This window comes from Sciurus carolinensis, chromosome 1, assembly GCF_902686445.1.
Source record: "Sciurus carolinensis chromosome 1, mSciCar1.2, whole genome shotgun sequence".
Taxonomy (NCBI): Eukaryota; Metazoa; Chordata; class Mammalia; order Rodentia; family Sciuridae; genus Sciurus; species Sciurus carolinensis.
Window position 1 is genome coordinate 208,015,527 of NC_062213.1, and position 19,014 is coordinate 208,034,540.

Below are 19,014 nucleotides of genomic sequence, written 5' to 3' on the forward strand. Positions count from 1 at the left end.
CGGCCAGGATCACGGGTGTGGCATTGTGCCTGGCAGCAGGTGCCTTATAGCATGGGGTGCTTCACACAGTGTGGCACCCCCCCCACTGCGTCACGTGTCTTCACAGCCAGACCCCAAGCATCATCCCAAGGGCGCTTGGGATCCCACACAGCTGACATCACAAGGAAGCACCGCCCACTGGGCTCCCGACGCTGGCCCCGCGCAGCTCTGGCTGCCCACCCCTGGGCTGGGCTTGCTTCCGCCGGCAAACATGGGCCTGGGGAGCACACCGGGCACCATCCTGGTTTCTGGCATGCAGGCCTGGAAGGACCCCGTGTCTGGGGGCGTCGGCAACAGCAGGCTGACACCCTGGTCCAGACTCGGGTCCTGCCTGGTGAGGGGTGGGCACGCCACCCCAGAGGCCCTGGACTCCACACAGGCACGGACGCAGATGATCCACACTCCAGATGGGGGCATGGCCACCGCCTGGCCCTCAGCAGTGCCGGGGGCTTCGTGCTTAGTCCTGGTGCCCACTCCCACAGTGCAGCAGGACTCGGGGGTGAGTGGTGGAAGACTGGCCAGCAACGCGCCTGAGCCCAGTCCCAGCGCTTGGGACTGATGGCGGAAGGTGCCGCCCTTACCGCCTGGCCTCTGGGCCTCACTGCTGCTTCGGGGCAGGGTCTCTAGCATTCAGAGCAGGCTGGGGTGCTGAGGACGGGCCCAGCTTCCACCTGCGGGGCCCTGAGTCTGCTTTGCAGCTGGGGAACAGAGGAGGCCACCCACGCCCCACCTGTGGAGGGCACTGGAGGCCTCCCAGGAACCCTGGGGTCCTATCCCAGGTGCTGCATGGCCATCTCTGGGGCACACAGGAACCCTTCTTGTCTGGCTAGGGGTGGGGACAGATGGGTCACAAGGTCAGCCTAGACCATGGGCTGGAGGCTGCCCCCCAAGCTGTGCTCCCGGGGCCGGGCCTGACTCACCATATGCCTTCTGCAGGTCAGCGGGACGAGGCTGTGGCAGCGCTTATGGACCAGCAGCTTGCAGTGGACGCATCTGTAGCCCTGCCTGGCCAGACCCCATATCCTTTCGCTGCACTGGCCACAGTATGCTTTCTGCAGATGGGAGGGCAGTGTCAGGCTCTGGCTCCGCCGAGGACAGAGGCAGGCCACACCTTGCACATCCTCTCAGACCTCGGCTGGGGCACCAGGAACCCAAACTCGGCACTCCCGTGAGCCAGGCCGCTCCTCCCCAGGCCGGGAGAGGCCTGGAGCCACGCTCCCCGCACAGCAGACGCTGCCTCAGCAAGGCCTCCCTGCTTGCAGGGGCGGGGCTGCAGCACCCACCAGGCTGGTCCTCTCTGGGTGGGGCGGTCCAGGCTGAGAAGAGCAAGGGGGAGGTCCCCCCGACCCTCCTTCAAACTGTCACCTGTGAATGAGGACCTGGAAAGTGAGCCTGCTGGCCTCCAACACCATGGCCAACGACTGCCGCAGGGCAGCTTGCCGCGATCCTAGCGGGCTCCTTTGGGTTTCGACTTGGTAGCACTGGGGATAGAGCCCCAGTTCTGTCTACCACTGAGCTGCAACCCCAGCCCTTTTTATTTCTTATTTTGAGATGGGGTTTTGCTGAGCTACCCAGACCAGCTTCAACTGGCCATCCTCCTGCCTTAGCCTCCCGAGTTGCCGGGATGACAGGCATGGCCATGGCACCTGACATTTAGTATCTTTCAATTTTGAACTTTGAATTTTGATCTTTTGTTCTTCGTGACTCTCACCAACCTGAAATTAATTATGAGCTTGTCTTGTGATATTTTCGTGGATTTCCGAATTTCACAAGATGCATGCAGAGGAACGTCTTTGTCCGACCCTGGCTTCTGGCTCAGTCCGGTGCCTCTGCTGTGTGCACAGGGACCTGGCTTCCCCTCTGGAACTTTCCCCAGGTGCAGCTCTTGTGCTTTTGCTCTTGGTTATCACTCTCAACCCATGCCTTTCTTCTTGGGGAGCTCAAGTCACTCCTGACTTCGGTATATGAGGTGACGACATTTGCTTAGGAAAACTGACTGAGCCCTTGCTACAGGGACCACCCGGAAGTCAGATTCTCATCAGAGCGGAGCCTTGCCAGGAAGCCCAGGGCCCAGGGCTCAGGCAGGTGATAGGCCAGCACCGAGGACAGTGCCCACCACATGCTTGTCCTGGACACGAAAACATGTGCGCACACACATGTGCATGCAAACACACACACACTATTGCTTTTAACTTTGGTACAAGAAAAAAAAAAAATTATCCCAGGTCCTCACAAGTTTCCTGAATCCGCTCCCCACCAGGGAAGGCGCTACCTTGGGACGCTCTGCCGTGCACATAGTGGGCAGGGCTGCACAGGCTGGGCTGGGCTCAAGGACCCCAACTGGGCCAACACAGTCTCACGCCATGGGAAGCTCCTGAATGCAGACTTTCCAAAGTCAAGAAGGGGCTACCCTACACAGGCCAGTTTCCATTCTCTGCCACATCTATAACCCTGAAGAACACCAGTCACCATTTATGGAACTATTTTAAAAGGCTGTGTTTTTGATCTAATGTGCTAAATGCACTTAGCTTTCTCTAAGTCTCTATTTAACATCATCAGCAGCAGTGCTCGGATCCCATGGAGGGGGGAATTCACAGCTCCCAATAACAAAGACTCCTGTTCTTGGGACCCTGGCCAGGGGTTAGGCCAGGACAACTGCTAAGACACCTCTTCCACATGTCCTTTGTACAGGAGGGAGGCTGCCAACACTTTGCCAACAGATTTTTAAAATCTACACTTGAATTATTAACATTTTAAGAAAATGTGCCATCAAAAAAATAAAATCAAGAGCCCCAAGTTTCTATTCACAAATTCACACAAATTAAATGATCAATAGTCTGTCTATTTATATGCTGCCAGTTTGTTCCTTGCTCATATTTTTAATCATGTATTCTAATTTTTAAACATAATAAACACATTTGAAATTTTTCAGCCAGTCTAAGTCTTCTGTCTGGGTTTTTGCTGGCTCTTACTCTGGATGCCCAGTTTCCTGCTACCCTGTGTGGTTTTGGATTGTGAGCTCAGATGCTGTGTGCATGTATCTGCAGGAATCCTTTGAGGCTGGCTTGAAGAGAATTGTGTTTGCTGCTGCCAGCCACCTGGGGGCACTGCTGGGCTGGGCCCACTTGATGGTATGAATCTAGACGCAGGTGTGAGGCCCAGCTTGATGCTCAAGCTCCTGGGAAGAGTGTCCCTTCCTCCTTTTCACGTGAAGGTTAAGGGAGCTGCTTTGCTGTCCCCTGCTTTGCTGCCTGGGACTGTTTCATGCTGATGGCAGGTTGGGTGTAGGTTCCTCGCAGGCCTGAATTATCCCAGCAAACAACTCCAAGTCTCTAGTCAGGTGGCAGCAAATCTCAGCTGCAAGCCAAATGCAGCCCTTCTCTTGTCTGGGTAAAAGAAGTTTTGCCAGAACACAGCCACACCTGCTTGCCTGTGTACTGCCGGTCACTGCTTGCATCCACAGGAGTGCACAGTCCCAAAGGCCAAGACATGAACTTGGCTTCTTTACAGGAAATGCTTGCTAACTGAGCACAGTTGCTTGGAATCAAAGCACTCAGGAGAAACTATTTTTTTGAAAAACTATTTTTAGTTGTAGATGGACAAAATACCTTTATTTTATTCATTTATTTTTACATGGTGCTGAGAATCAAACCCAGTGCCTCACACTTGGCAGGCAAGTGCTCCACCACTGAGCCACGACCCCAGCCGAGGAGAAACCCCTGATGGTCCGCCTCAGAAGCATCATCTGAGCCCATCTCCCCTCCCCACCCTCAGACTTTTCTTCCCTAGGGACCCTAGTGAGCACATGGTCTCCCGTCCTCTCAAATAAAGGTCCAAGTCCTTGGACAGTCCACCTGGCAGGCCCTGCAGCGTGGGTGTCTGTGTGCACAGCACAGGGCTGTCTGGCCGCTGCAGCAATTGCTGTGGCTCAGGCCCCAGGAGCAGGTGGCTCGTCTGCAGGGACTCCAGGTACTTCCTGTGAAACTGGGCAGATCTCCCTTAGTAGCACACCTGTGGGTGGCGTGTCCCTCCCTGTGGACAGACAGGAGCCCCGTCTGCACATTTCCTATGCACCCAAAAGGAGGCCCTGTCTGCCGCAGCACACACGCTTCCCTGGGCATTAACGCCCCTGACGTCGGCCAACCAGGACCACCAGGTCCTGCTCTGTCCTGGTGGAAGCAAACCTGCAGGCGAGTCTCATCACTGACCACTGAGCTGTTTTGGTCTCTTAGTCTTCTGGGTTTTAATTGCTATCAACATTTTTCTGTATGGTTTTTGTTTTAATTTGTTTGGAAACTGCAAAAATCTGGAGCATCCAGGCTGGTCACTGCTGGCTGGTTTTTCCTTACCAGTCTGCATCACTTCCAGTGGTTGTTTTCTTTACCAGTGTTCCAGTGGTTGTTTTTTGGGGGGGGCCAGTAGTGCTAGCACTAGGGATTGAACTTGGGGCCATAAGCTTAACAGGCAAATGCTGTCCTGTGGCCTCCATCCCCAGACCTTTTAAATTGAGGCAGGGTCTCACTGAGTCACCCAGGCTGGCCTTGAACTGTGATCTGGGATGGCAGGCTTGGCCACCATCCCTGCTCACTTCTAGCTCTTGGGATTTTTTTTAACCTTGCAACACCTGCCACTCACTCAGATGTGAGCCAGCCACATGGCTGGCTGGGTGATCCCTCCCGGCCACAAGACAGGCTCGGTCCCTGAGGGTCCCAGCTCCCTGCACTGACGGCCGCACCTTGTCCACATCATGGGGTTCAGGACCACACTGCCACCCACGGGTTCTCTCCCTATGACTCTCCCACTGAACCTTTTCCTTTCAGAAGCCGAAGGGGAGGCAAAGTGGAAGCCGACTCACCAGGCGGCCCAGGGGTCAAGCCCTGGCTCACTGTTGGGGCAGGCGTGCCACTCAGGGCCTGCCCGCCCCTGCAGAACAGCCCTGGTGCTGCCCAGGGCCCTGCCTTTCTTGAGGGTGGGTGTGAGCTTCGTCTTGGCAGAACCAGTCAGTCAGACACAGGAACGAGAGAAGGGCTTCGAGAATCCTCTGATGCTGGGTGGTGGGCTGTGGGGTCTGCCAGAGACGCCGCCTCTCACCAGAACCAAGCAGGCTCCCAGGTTTAGCAGAGAGAAGCTGCTGGCCCCAGAGGGAGCTGGTCAGTTGCCCATTTGTAGATAAATGTGGGGGCAGCGGGTACAGGCCCTGGGCTGTGTATGTCCACTTCTGCACACCTTGGCCGCTGGCCCCGACTGTTGTTGGCTCACAGTGAAGCTTGCGTCCACTCTGCTGGTCGGCCCAGAAGCAGGGCCAGGGCCCTTCGTTCCTGCCCTGCAGTCTCCACGTGGCACTTGTCACCTTCCCTGCCTCTTGCTCGGTGACAGGTCTGTTCCACGGTCCCCTGCGGTTGGCCTGGGCTCCCAGAGGCCTCCTCCGTCTTGGCAGACACCCCCCATTTCTTCTTGTCCCCAGCGGAGACCCCAGGACTCCCAGTGATTTTCCTTCAATCATTAATTATAATAGAGGGTAAACCTGCGTCTCACTTGTACCTACTGTGTGCCGTGTGGGGACACAGCCACAAGGGGCTGTCCCTGTCCCCACCTGTTCCCAGAGTGCTACACACAGCGGGACAGCCACGGTCAGAGTCAGGAGGAACCAGCAGGCACTTCAGGTACATCCTGAGTGGCAGTGGGGGACCCCCAGTGGGCCCCCGGGCCTACCGCCAGGGCTGCGCTCACAGGCCACCGCCTCCCGAAAGTCTAGGGGCCCCAGCAGCACCCGCTCATCTTCCCAGGTGCTGGCCTGCGGGTCCCCTAGCCTAGCACCCTCTGCACTCCTCCATGCTGGCCTCAAGGGGCAGGAGGCCCAGGTCCACAGGACCTCCCGGAGGCTGGGGGACGGTCCAGAGCAGGGGCAGTGCCCACTGAGGGCTGGGCTGGCCTGGGCTGCCTCGGAGCAGAGGGAGAGGAGCCCACGCTGGCTGGGGGACGGTCCAGAGCAGGGGCAGTGCCCACTGAGGGCTGGGCTGGCCTGGGCTGCCTCGGAGCAGAGGGAGAGGAGCCCACGCTGGCGGTGGCTGCCGCCGGCCCAGGTGCCCACACAGCCTCCCTGCAGCTCTCACTGCAAACGCCCGTCACCGTCACCCGACCTGCAGGCAGGACAGAGGGTGGGCCCTGCCCGAGGACACCGCAGCTGGAACCAGCCAGCAACACGGAGGCCCCGAGAGGTCGCCGCAGCCACTCAGGGCGGGGCCTCTGCCCAGCGTGGGGACCAGGGTAGGACAGTGAGGGCCGCAGGGAGCCCCGTGCTTCCAGGCGCCCGGCCCCTCGCAGCCTGGGCGCCACCGTCACGGTGAAGGGAGAGCACAGGAGCATCGTGAGAGGAAGGAGGGAAGCTGGGCAGCGTGTCCCTGGGAAGGGCAGTGAGGACCCCGGTCCCAGGAGAGCGCGAGCCCAGGGGAGGCGAGGCTGCCTACAGGCTCTCAGGGCCACTCTGGACGAAGCAGGCCAGGCCCTCAGAGCCACTGAGCACCGATCGGGGTCACATCACGGGGAAGGCGGAGGGACACCATGGGCCCCCGTGGACTCAGAATGGCCCTGGACGCCTGCCCACGGCCTGCCAACAGGAGCCTGGCTGGCAGGAAACTGGGCTGGAGGCAGCAGGCGCGGAGGCCACTCACCCTGTTAAAGCGCCTGGCCTGGAAGAGGTGGCCGTTGGCGCGGTAGAGCTTCCTCCATCTCCGGGCTCCCCGGCGGTAGACGGACTCTGGAAAGGAGGTGAGAAAGGCGTGAAGGACCGCATCGCAGCTGTGGCCCCGCCCCCTGCCCAGGGCACAGTGGGGACAGCCTGCTCCCAGCCTCCCCATGACGAGGGGACACGACCCGAGGCATGGACAGCACGGAGCAGAGGGTGTCCCTGCAGGGCCGGCAGGACTCGGGGAGGCCAGTGCCGCCCACAGACGGGCTCATGTTCCGTCCTGCCCACCCTCCAGCCCCCCAGGAGAATCAGGCCCCGTGTCCACCTAGGGCCTGGTTCAAATGGGCTGTGGTGTGTAAACAGTGCCGACTGAGTGGACGGCGCCACCAGCCCAGGAGGCAGAGAGAGGTGGTGGCCGCTGTTGACCAGGCCCGGTGACTCACGAGGCCCGGCGCCCCCTGCCCAGTCCCCTTTGGCCCGACACCCGGGCACAGGAAAGCCAAACCTGGCAAATCGCAAGTGACCAAAAGCACGGTTCAAATAACTCAGACTGGCGGGGACAGCGTGGCGGCCAGAGTCGTGGGCCTCATGGCAGGCACGGCCAGAGCTGCCACAGACGACGGAGAGCCCTGCCCCAAAAAAGTCCCATGGCAAAGGGACCCAAGCCCAGCAGAAAGGCCACCGGCACCCCGGAGGGAATCACGGAATGCCGTTAGGATGAGCAGACCCCCGCCTGGCTGGCCACGGCCACAGCAGGTCGCAGCAACCCGCTCCTCTCCCTTTAAACAGGGGACACGGCCCAGCCAAGAGGCCAGGCTCCTCTGGGAGACGGGGCCGAAAGTCCTCTGCAGGCCCCACGGGGCTTCCCATGCCCGAAGCCTGGTGTCACCTGACCCCCGAGTTCCACCTCGGAGGAGACGCCCAGACAGTGGCTCTGCCGTCCAGCCGGCGTCCGCCCGGGCTTCGGGCCTGGGGACCACAGGAGGCCCATCAGCCTCCAGGCTCTGAGCAGGCTGGAGAGCCCCACCAGCCTCTGCCCACAAGGACTGGACATGTCTTGCCCCCACATCCAGACGCTGGGGGAGGCTCTGATGCAGGGACAGACCAGGACCCGTCCTCTGGCTCCTCTGCCCAACACGCCTGTTCCTTGAGGGCTGACCCCTCAGGTTCCTCTGGAGAGGAAGGGCTCAAAGCACCCAGCAGAGGCCAGACTGAGCAGCCGGCCCCGAGGGGACAGGACAGAGAACCTGCAAGAGCCCGGCGTGTGGGGCACAGTGGTGACAGGTGACGGAGATACACAGCACCCTCGCCGGTCACGGCCAGGAAGCCCAGCTCCACTGGCACTGGGTGTCCCCACGCGCCTCCTTCGGCCCCGGGGACAGTACTTGGAGCTGAGGCCTCAGGGTGGCCCTGCTCTGATGGGATGCGTGTCCTTGCAGGAGGAGCCGGAGACAGGAGGACACGGACAGAGGGTGCCCAGGGGTGCTTCCCACAGCCCCGGGGCCAGCTCAAAGCCTCCTGCCCGGGAGGAAGCAAGGTCCCGTGACGCACACGGCTCGGGGTGGCGCTTTCTCTCGGCAGCTGGCCCGGACCACGGCACCTGCCCCACACCACACGTGAGCCAGCAACTGCGAGCAAAGGGCCTGAGGCACCACAGAAGGGACACAGCGACTTCCTTCCCGGAGGCACAGGCAGCGTCCTAACCAGAGGGAGGCCGAGGACAAAAAGCAGGAGCCGGCGGCCAAGCACACTCACCTTCCCAAGCCAAGGCCACTGCACCTGGGCCACACTGCAAAGTGCAGGTGACAAAGGTCAGCCTGGCGGGGCACCACAGGGTGGCCGTGAATGAAGAGAGAAGCAGAGAGGACAGGCGCGTCTCAGGACAGCGGCCGGAGGCCAGCCTGCTCCAGTCTACAGCCCACCCTGCCTGCAACACGGGGCTTCCTCACCCCATAACAAGTGAGCCGGCTCCTTCCAGTTTGCTTTCCCTCCTCAGTCGAGGGCCGGCTGCGGGTGCCGCTGACGAATGCAGGGCTCTGGGCCCCGAGGGCGTGCCCAGCCCCCGCCTCCCCACCAGCTCCCCAGAGCAGAGCTCCCCCGGAGGAGCGTCAGAGCCACGGCCCAGCATCACCTCAGGTGAAGCAGGGGAGCCCCTGGGGCGTCCGACCCACGCTGGGGACAGGGCCTGAATCAGAGACAGCTGGGCATCCCTCAGTTTAAAAACGTATCCTTAGCCAGCTGCGTGGCCACACTGTGGTCCCAGCAGCTCAGGAGGCTGAGGCAGGAGGATCTTGAGTTCAGGGCCAGCCTCAGCAATGGTGAGACACTAAGCAACTCAGTGAGACCCCGTCTCTAAAACACAAAACAGGGGGTGTGGCTCAGGGGTTCAATCCCCCAAAATCTGTGGAGACATTTTATTTGCAGTCATTTAGTGACTGTAGATTCAGAAGGTGGTGGGGCAGCTCCCATGTCCACACCGCCTGCTGCCGCGGCCCGCCTGGCCTGGGCAGGCTGAAAGTGGAAGGCTGGCCCTCCGGCCGCTCAGTCCACATTCGCTGCTGCCCCTCTGCTTTCCTTAGAGAAGTGCTTTTCTGAGAGCAGCTCAGAAGCGGGGCTGCAGCCAGAGTCCCCACAGGCCCTCGCTGGGCCCCTGCCTGCCCCATTTGCCACTCCTCGCCTGCCCCACCCAGGGGCGGCGGGTGGCGCGTCTCCCTGTCGACCCCACGGTGCTGAGGCGGTTGCGCAGGGTCTCTCCCAGGTGGGACAGCGCCCGGGTCCTGACCCAGGCGAGCGCCTTCCTCAGCCCAGGTCTCCCTGAGGGCTGTGGCTGCTCCATCCGGGAGGTGTCCACACCCGGCATGACCCATGGGAAGGTCCCTAAGTGCAGGTCGCCCTGGACCCAGCCAGAGTCCGCTTGGCTCTGGGCTGGGACATGGGAAGGGGTTGAGACCTGGGCACTGCCCCAGGCCATGGGGACGCAGCTGCCCACACCCCATGCAGACCAGTCGCATTGTCCAACGTGGGTGTGGCCTGGAAGGTGACGGTGCTGTTCCTGACTCAAGCGGCAGTGCTATGACAGAGATGGACACGTGTGGGCAGCTTTCTGGGCACAGCCCTGACCCCAGGCTGCCCCTGGTGAGGGTGGCTGCGTGCCCATCTGGAGACCAGCCCAGGTGCGCTGGGGGGCCTCCGTGGGGGGACTGGACCTAGTCAGCTGGTCTCCACCAAGGTCCTGGACGGGCACAGTGGACGGGCTGCCCATGGCAGGTTAGCCCTTCAGCTCGGCGGTGAGGTCAAGGCCCAGCGCTGGCTGGGGCAGAGGGCTGGGGCATGGCGCGTGCCCGGGGCCTCAGCCCACCACCTGCCTGGGTGGCACCATCGCTGAGCCGGGTGGGACAAGCGTGGGCCGCTCCTCTCTATCCTGAAGCCCTGACCCCGGAGGAGCCTCTGAGCGCTATAATTAGGCCGCTGCAGGAGGCGTGAGGAGTCTGTTCCCAGAGCAACCCAGCAGCCCAGCACTCTGCTGGGGCAGGAGCTCTGCAGAGCTAAGCCGGCAGCAGGCAGAGCAACCTGGCCCGTCCCAGGTCAGGGCCCGCAGGGGCGGGGCCGGGGGCCCAGCAGCGGGCCCAGCTGGCACCGGAGGGCTTCTGGGCTCGCTGGACGGGCCCTGCCCCACGGTGCCCGGGCTGGGGCCCGCCGGTGCTCCCACCTCAGGACGGTGGCCTCCTGCAGCAGTCCAGAGGTGCCACCCCCAGGCTCAAGGCCCTCTGGGACGGCCACCTCCACTGGGCCCCAGGCCCCCACAGCATCTCCCACACTTGACTCAGGGGACACAGTGGTGGCTGCTCTCAGGTATCCAACCGCAGGTGTCCAGCCCTCCTGGAAGTCGAGTCCATTCGTGACAGACCAACCCCAGAGTTCCCTGCGCTTGCTGGCTGCATCCAGCTGCTAGGTGACCTGGGTGCTCAGGAGTGACTGAGCCTGGCATGGACCACACTGGGCCTCAACCCGGGCACTGGCCTCGCTGGAGGCCCACAAAGAGTCTGGACATAGCCCCAGGATGCCTGCACGAGCCTGTGCTCGTCCATGTCCACCGTGGCTGGAGTCCTCACCACGGTCCTTCAGAGCTGGTGCCCAGGGTGCTGTGAACAAGAAAGGCTGGCCCTTCTACACCAGGCTGGCCAGGCAGGCACCGGTCAAGTGCAGGGGGCAGGAGGCGCGGCTGGGGCTGAGACGAGGGGCTAGGGCCGGTGGCTGCATTTCCAGCCACTGAAGGGCCTCCGGCTGAAAAGAAAGGCGGGAGAGGGCATCTCCAGGAGGGGCAGGCTGAGGGCCTCGGCGCTGGGCGGGGCAGTGGGCAGCCAGGACTCCCAAGCCCAGGGCACATCCCCCACAGCCACTCCACCATGGCAGGTGCGGAAGCAGCCACAAGGCGAGGTGGCTGTGGGCGAGTTCTCTCTGGCGTCCGTCCTCCGGTGGCCCTGAGGCCACATGCAGGTCCCGCTGGGGGCTCTCAGGACGGGCCCAGCCCCAGCACGTGGGAAGGGAAACAGCCCAGGAGAGAGCAAAGTGAGCTGGAGACCGGTGGGCCTGCCAGCAACTGGGCAGGGCAGCCCAGGAGCACCCCAGGGACTGTGGCCTGCAGGTGGCCTCCAGGTGACCCCACACAGTGGTGTGGCGAGGAGGTGCACCTGAGCGGTGAGGGCCAGGGCTGCGAGGGCAGGGTGCACGAGGGCCTGTTGCCATGAGCCTCAGGTTCCCTTGTGGACCTGGAAACAGACCACTGTGCAGGCTGGGCCATGACTTCCTAGTTCACCTGGCTTCTCCAGGCGGTCCTGCCCCAGCCCTGGGATTCTCATGGGGGGGGGGGTCCACACCAATCAGAGAAGGGCATTCCCCAGTGATGTCACAGTTGGGCAGTCATGTGACCCAGACGGTCCAATTAGGCTGCAGAGTGACTTCACGTCAGGCTGACAGGGTGGGGCAGGGTGGGCCTGGGGAGCTGCCACACCGTGAGTGCCCAGAGAAGGCAGGAGAAGCCCAGGCCACTCTCTGGGCACTGCCCACTGCCCACTGCCTGCAGCCAAGCAACCGAGGGTAGCACCTGCACGCTCACTGGGGCCCCGAGGCAGCACAGACACCCCCTAGCAGACTAGCCCCGGGGCCCCCTGCCGCCAGCCTGTGGTTCTGAAGCTGAGACTTGTGAAATGAGCCTTGTCCCCCCACAGTTTCCCACTGAGGAAGGACACGGGACTTGGAGGCGTCTCTCTGTGCCTGGTGAAGTGGGGACACGAGCCACATGGGGGCATTGGGCAGCAGGTAGAGGTCCCTGGGCCTCACCAGCCCCACCTGCGGGAAGGCACGGGCCAGGTGCCCCGGGGGTAAAGGGATCCTGGGGTGAGCTTGGTGGGGAGAGCAGCAGGGCACCCCCAGAGCAGCCCAGAAGCTCCACGCTGTACCACGGGCCCCCCAGAGGGTCCCACCCACTCTTGCCAGGAACCCAAGCAGGAGACAGGAGACAGGACACATCCACAGAGGGCACACCGAGGGATCGCATCTCTGAATTTTTTTTTTTGATACCACGGATTGAACCCAGAGGTGCATAACCACTGAGCCATAGCCCCAGCCCTTTTTAATTTTTTGTTTTGTTTTACTTTTTGTTTTTGTTTTTTTGCCGTGCTGGGGATCGAACCCAGGGCCTTGTGCATGCAAGGCAAGCACTCTACCGACTGACTATCTCCCCAGCCGCCTTTTGAATTTTTGAGACAGGGTCTCACTGAGTTTTCAGTTGCTTAAGGCCTTACTAAGTTGCTGAGGCTGGTTTTGAACTTGTGACTCCCTGCCCCAGCCTCCAACATCTCTGATTCTTAAAATGAGAAAATGCTTAAGCAACGGGGCTTCCTTGAACTGGTGTGGGGAGGGCCAGCGGGCACTCCCAGGCAGTGGACCGTGGCCAGTGCTGCAGAGGAGGCGGCTGCCTGTGGGTCCCCAGCCCTGTCACCAGATGCCTCGGGTCACTGAGCCTGAGACGTCGGGGCAGTGACGACAGTCCCACACGTGGCTTGCTGCAGGAGCTGATGTCGCAAGGAGCCTAAGCTGTCCTGACAGACTGTGGCTTCCGGAAATGGCTGGGAACCAGCGTCCAGTTTCTACAGAATCGTGCCAGCCTCCAGGAAGTCACGCACAAATTCAGCCTGGACACCCCTCTCCAGGCCGGGGACCTGGCAACAGAGTTACTAACAGGACGCCCACAGACCGCCCCTGCTCCCCGCTCCCCAGCTCCACCTCCCACAGACCCGGAGCCGAGGCCGGGTGGCCAGCACGGAGCCCCACGCCAGGCAGAGGCGCTGCAGCGAGGCAGCCCCACCAGGACAGCGCGCTCCGTGGACACAGAACACACAGGGCAGAGCCAGGAGCCCCGCTCTCCTCAAGAACAATGGACAGAGGCTGGGACACAAAGAGGCGCTGTGCTGACCGGCGCTGGCCCCGCCTGCAACCAGGTGCGCCGGGAGGCTGAGGCAGGAGGACGGCAAGTTCAGGCCAGCCTCAGCAGTCCAGCAAGACCCTGCCTCAAAACGAAGACTGGAGGGCTGGGGATGTGCCTGGTGGCAGAGCACCCTGGGTCCAATCCCAGAGTCACGCGGGACCCTTAGAAGACGGGGGACAGCTAAGGGTGGGAAGATGAGCAGGCAGGGAGAACGTGCCCCGGGCCCACGTCTGGGGTGCTGCTGCAGACAAAAACGGGGGTTCAGGGCTACGGAGACAAGGCCTGCGGCTTCAGGCGTCGAGGACAGGACCAGGCTGCCTGGGCGGGGCCGCCACAGGAAAGGACCAGGGCTCGTCAGGGGGTCTGAGGCAGGGAGCCCTCCCGGCGTGCAGCGGGGGCTTCTCACCATGTCCCCCTGGGTAGAGCAAGAGTGAGGGCCAGCTCCTGGGGTCTCTACCAAGGCCACTGATCCTACCTGGGCACCCACTCTCAGGAGCCTAGTCACCCCCAGAGCCCCAATCAACACATGGGGGCACAAAGCTTCAGTCCATAACGTCCCACCCCACGGCCCCCGGACTACGCCCTCACGTGCAAAACACACTCCCTCCATCCGGACGGCCCCAATCTCACCTCACTCCAGCATCCCCTCTGAAGTGGAAGGTCCAGACTCAACTGTGTCACCTGAGTCAGACCCGAGGAGCAGTGAGAGCCACCCTGAGGCCACATTCCTCTCCCACCAGGAGCCTGCGCAGCTGCTTCCAGAAAGCAGTGATGGACAGGTGATGGACAGGCCTGGGAGACGGCCCTGAGAGGAAGGAACCGAGGAAGGAAGGTGCTGCCCCAGCAGGCCAGACCCAGAGCTAACCTCTGGTCTGACCTCTGCCCTCCTGGCCGCTCTCGAGATCAGGAGAAAGGGAATTAGGAGCAGTAACCCTGAAGGTCAGCATGAAGGTCAGCACCAGTGTGAGGCTTTGCTAAACCCTAAACCCCATGGTCGAGGACAAGACCCCGAGACACAGACGTCATGCCCCAGATTTAAAAAGCACACCTCAATTCAGATAAATTCAATGTCTCCCCTCTTCCCCGAGACCGCCGAAGTAGATGGCGCCAACCTGTCTTAAAGGATCCGAAGAGAAAGAAAAGGTCACCCCGAAGGAACAAGGCCCACAGGTGACTTTCCAGCAGAGATGACAAAGTCACCAGATGATGCACTAAACTGAGAAAAGGAAATCACCACCTGCCACGTCCCAACGCCCAGCGGAGGGTCTCATAATAGGGTGGCTGGGCACGGGCCAGGCCTGCAATCCCAGTCACTGGGGGCCCAGGCAGGAGGATCGCAGGCTGGAGGCCAGCCTTAGCAGCGTAGTGAACAGGCTTGGGCTGCAGCTCCCTGGTGCAGCGCCTGCCTAGTGTTCGTGAGGCCCTGGGCTCGGTGCTGAATAAAAAGAAGAAAAACGTGTTTCCGCACAAGAAAAACCTGTCAGTCGGTTGTCAGCAAGTCAGTGCTAAAAGAAACGCAAAGAACCCTGGGTTGAGAAAAGAAGGGCGGCGAGAAAGGAACAGCTGGGAGGACGTGGACGGCCAGCAGGAGGACAGGTCTGGACTCTGACACATCCGCAGGACTACGTCAGGCGGACCAGAAGCTTCGGGTGAGAGACAGACCGTCAGGCCAGCGGCCAAGAGGTCAGTCCCCGGTGCCCGAGGGTCCTGCACATCGAGCTGGCAGTCAGGGCCATCCGCACTAACCGGGTGCTTACCTGGCCATGACCCCCGAGAGCCCACTGAGCGGCCTAACGCTGCTGCAGGGGTCACAAGTCCTGCAGGCGACTGGAGGCCAGTGGGGGGTGCGGAGGTCCTGTGCAGACCCCAGGCCATGCTACTCAAGGGGCTTGGGCAGCTACAGAGTAGTGTCCTGGGGAGGCCGGACAATGGTGTCCACTGGACGGCTGTAGGAGGGCCCACGCCCCAGGCCTGACCCGAGGCTGTCAGGACAGCACGGAGGGCTCTGGGGCAGGCCTTCACCTAGGGCTCCGGTGAGAGGTCGGCACAGCCAGCAGGAACCCTCCTGTGAACTTCCTGGGCTGCAGACACACAGCGGGCAGCACGCGAGCAGCTGCAGGACAGGAGGGCCTGGGGGGGATGGACGCGGGCTGTAGGCGTGGGGGCCGGGGTAGGGAGAGCCCGCCCGGGAGAGCGGCACTCACTCTCCACCCACCTCAGAGACAGCACTCCCGGGTGATAAGACCCTCGGCCTAAACCAGAGGCGGCAGCACAGAGCCAAGGGCAGAAGGACCAGCACAATTGAAGGAGAAGCAGGTGGACCCTCCCCTGAAGCCGGAGGAGCGGACACGAGAAGCAGACCAAGAAGAAAAAGACGGGAAAGGGTGACCGTGGTAGTCGGAAGGTGAGCCCACCCACAGCATTCGGGCTGCTGGTGTGCCAGCCAGCCCCTGGGCGTGACCCTGCACCGTGCGTCCCAGCGGACAGGCACCATGGCTCCCTCCCCGCGGTGCAGCCGGGCGAGGACTGAGGACTTCCGTCCTCTGGAGCCACAGGACCCGCGGAGGCAGGGGAGCTAGGAGCGTGACCCTGCCTGCTCCGGGAGGAGTCCAGGGTTCCTCGGGCTGGCGGGACCCCAGGCACACTGCACAGGCCTGCCAGGCACTCCCAGGACGCCACCATGGCCACCCTGGGGCCCTCTGGGCTGGCTGAGGAGCTCGCTGAAAGGAAGGGAAAGGAAGAAAGAAGAGGATCCTATCTGCAGCTCTGAGAGTCCATTTTGCCAACAAGCAGAGACCCACCTGTGCCCAGCCACACCCCAGTGTCACGAGTCCTTGACTCAGGACGAGTGGGGACCTTGGCCAACAGGTCAGAACAGCATTCCAGCACACGCCATCAGAGACTCGGGCACTGGTCAAGGGAGCAGGTGGGCCGGCTCCAGGGCCCAAGGACGCCAGTCGCCAAAGGGACTGAAGAGGGACAAAGTCTGAAACGTTGACTTTATTTGAAAAATTGAACCTGTCATTCACTCAAAATAGTCCCACGGAGCAAACTCCAAGTTCAGAGGGCTTCACTAGTAAATCCTTCCAAATAAGTCAGAGATAACATTCGTCTTCCATAAAACCTTTAGAGGTCTTTTGAAATGTGCAATTCATTTTGTAAAACCAGCACATCCCAAGAGTAACTCCAGATGACCGCATGGCCCAGCAGGAAACTCAGAGGCCACTCTGCTTCATGAACACCAAAGGGCATCAGCGAACTGCATGCACCAGGGAGACAGAGGCTGGCCAGACTCCAAAGCCAGGGTTCGAAGAGGAAGAGGCCGGACCCGTGGAGAGACCAAGGAGGAAAGGCAGGCTCCTTGACAGGATGAGGGGTCCACAGATGGACACGCCACAGGCCTCCAGGGGGAGTGTAAAGGCTGCACCTGAGACGGCACAGGAGGATGCTGCTGGGCACCGCGCCATCCCACACTGCTCAGAAAGGCGAGGGTGCTCGGGAACAAGACAAGGAAGGGTGAGGGGCCTGTTGCTGGTTGAGGAAGTGGCCCTTCCTGTGAGGAGCCACGGGAGCGGGAGGCAGAGTGCCGGGGCTGCTGCAGCCGCCACGGGGCAGGGGCGGGGCCGGGGCAAGCTCACACGGCCCTGCACACGTCCCTCGAGCAGCCGGGGGAGCAAACTAGCCAAGTAACACTGCTTGGATTCACCTAACAAGGACTCAGAAGCCCGACTGCACCTGCAAAGGCCCGTCAGGTGGGTGAAGGTAGGCTCAGACGTGGCCTCTCTGCCTCTGCTGTGCATCCATCTCCTTCGCTCTGAGCCTCCTGGACTTCGGGAACCAGGTCTGACACCCCCACACACCTTGTGAGGACAAAGCTCCCCAGGCAGCACCAGCTGTGTACCTGGGACAAGGCCCACCCGTCCACTCCTGAGAGGATGATGCACACGGACACACCTGGGCGACATCCCTGCTCTGGCAGCTGTGCAAAGCCCATAGGGTGCAAGTCCCAAGCCCTGCCCTCATTCCCCTTCCCAGGAAACCTCAAAGACAGTCCATGCCAGGGCCAGGCCTGTAATCCCAGTGACTCAGGAGGAGTGCAAGTTCAAGGTCAGCCTGTGCAACTACACAAGGCCCTGATTCAAAATAAAAAATAGAGACCGAAGATGCAGCTTGGTGGTAGAGCACCCAGGGTTCAATCCCCAGTACAACGAAAATACAAGACAACACACAGGAACCCATCCTGGCAGGGGCCTGCAGGACTCCAGAGAAGACTGCGGCCATCAGCAGGAGCATTTAAGGCAGCAGGGCCAGGCCCTGTGCAGGTACGGATCCTCCTCGCCGACCCCCAAGTTCAAATGCATTCCAAACAAAATATCCCACTGAGCTTCTAGAAACCAACAAGCCAACAGTAGGCTTTGTGCGGCGAGGTAAAGGGTGGAGAGCAGCCACGGCAATCTTGAAGACGTGACCTTCCCGGGTGAGAGCTGGAACAGCCGTCAAGCGCGAGGAGCTGAAACAACGCAGGCAGCACAGAGGAGCCAGGAAGAGGCCCAGAGCCTGACTCATGACAGGTCTCCTGAAACAGGGAAAGAGCGGCCCTCAGCAAATGGTCACAGGGAAATGACCGGACTCTACCTCCCGCCACATGGGAGCTTCTCGGGAGCCCAGCAGTAGAGGACTCACTAAAACCTGCAGAACAGGGCGTGGGGGGTTATGTTCAGGACCCAGGGTCGGGGAAGTGTCTTCTGTAAAGTGAGATTTTATTTTCTGTTCACCAAAAATCACCACCGGGTGAAAGGAAAGCCACCAAGAGAAGAGGCTCACAATACGCAAATAACGGTCTCGTCTGCAGAGTGCGTGGGAGTGCCCTGAACCCAGGAAGACAAACGGTCTGATCAGAGGTGACAGGCGGCCACACTGGACTACGCGCCTGTGCTGCACCCCAGCAGACCCGATGGAAACCAAAGGGAGTCGTCCACGCCAAAGTTCCAAGGAATTGGGGGAACCACCCATTTCCCCGGCCGGCCGGCTTCAGCCAGCACAACCGTCTCATGACACGGGACCACTCTGGAACGCACACCTGCTCTTCCTTCTTTGCTTGCATTTCCTGCAGCCCTCTGCTCTGCTGCTGGAGACCGCACTCCACGGTATCGAGTGTTGCTCAATTCTGGAAATGCAAAGGAGGCCAAGAAGGTCTCTAAAGTAAATTTGTTATAACTCTTGTCTGTCGACGTGACTCAGTTTTCAAACAGGCGGATTTGCGCAGGTACCTTCACAAAAGAGGACCCTAAATTGCGTGGAACATCAGAGACGCACTCCATCTTACCGGTGCTGAGGGTGCACGGTCCACACAGCTTCACGTCTGCTCATTGGTGAGCACAGAGCCCCCACGCACGCAGGAAGACCTGCCTCAGAGGAGTTCGCACACACCCAGGGGAGTAGCCTGAGACCCCAGACGCTCCTGTCCTGTATGTTAACGACTGGCAGCCACCCCCTCAGACGACTGGTGGCCAGTGATGGGTCCATCTGCCTCTGTAAGGGAACCTCCGTGAGCACCTCAGCGGATCCCCTGGGGTTCTGGGCTCTGGGCTGGCAGACGCCCCGGGGGCTGGCAGGGTGGTGAGGCTCTGAGCACCCCCCACGCGCCCGGTCTACCAGCTCTTCCATCCGCTGCTCCTGAGTCGCATGCTTATGAAAGGCAGTGGCAGTGAGCAGTGTCCCCTGAACCCTGTGAGCCACCCTAGCATGGAACTGAGCTCAGGAAGGGGCTGTGGGAGCCCCGACTCAGAGCCAGGCAGCC

General features: G+C 61.2%; 1 protein-coding gene across 4 annotated transcripts in view; it reads right to left on the minus strand.

The window, feature by feature from the left end:
- Positions 1-19,014, minus strand: part of Prkcz (protein kinase C zeta) — an 83,223-nt gene that overhangs the window by 22,661 nt on the left and 41,548 nt on the right. For all 4 annotated transcript variants that reach the window (XM_047550974.1, XM_047550979.1, XM_047550997.1 and 1 more), the window contains 2 exons: positions 6,711-6,796; positions 960-1,091 (listed from right to left, as the gene is read on the minus strand). In XM_047550974.1, coding sequence (XP_047406930.1) covers positions 960-1,091; positions 6,711-6,796 — 218 coding nt within the window. The remainder of the gene's footprint in view (positions 1-959; positions 1,092-6,710; positions 6,797-19,014) is intronic.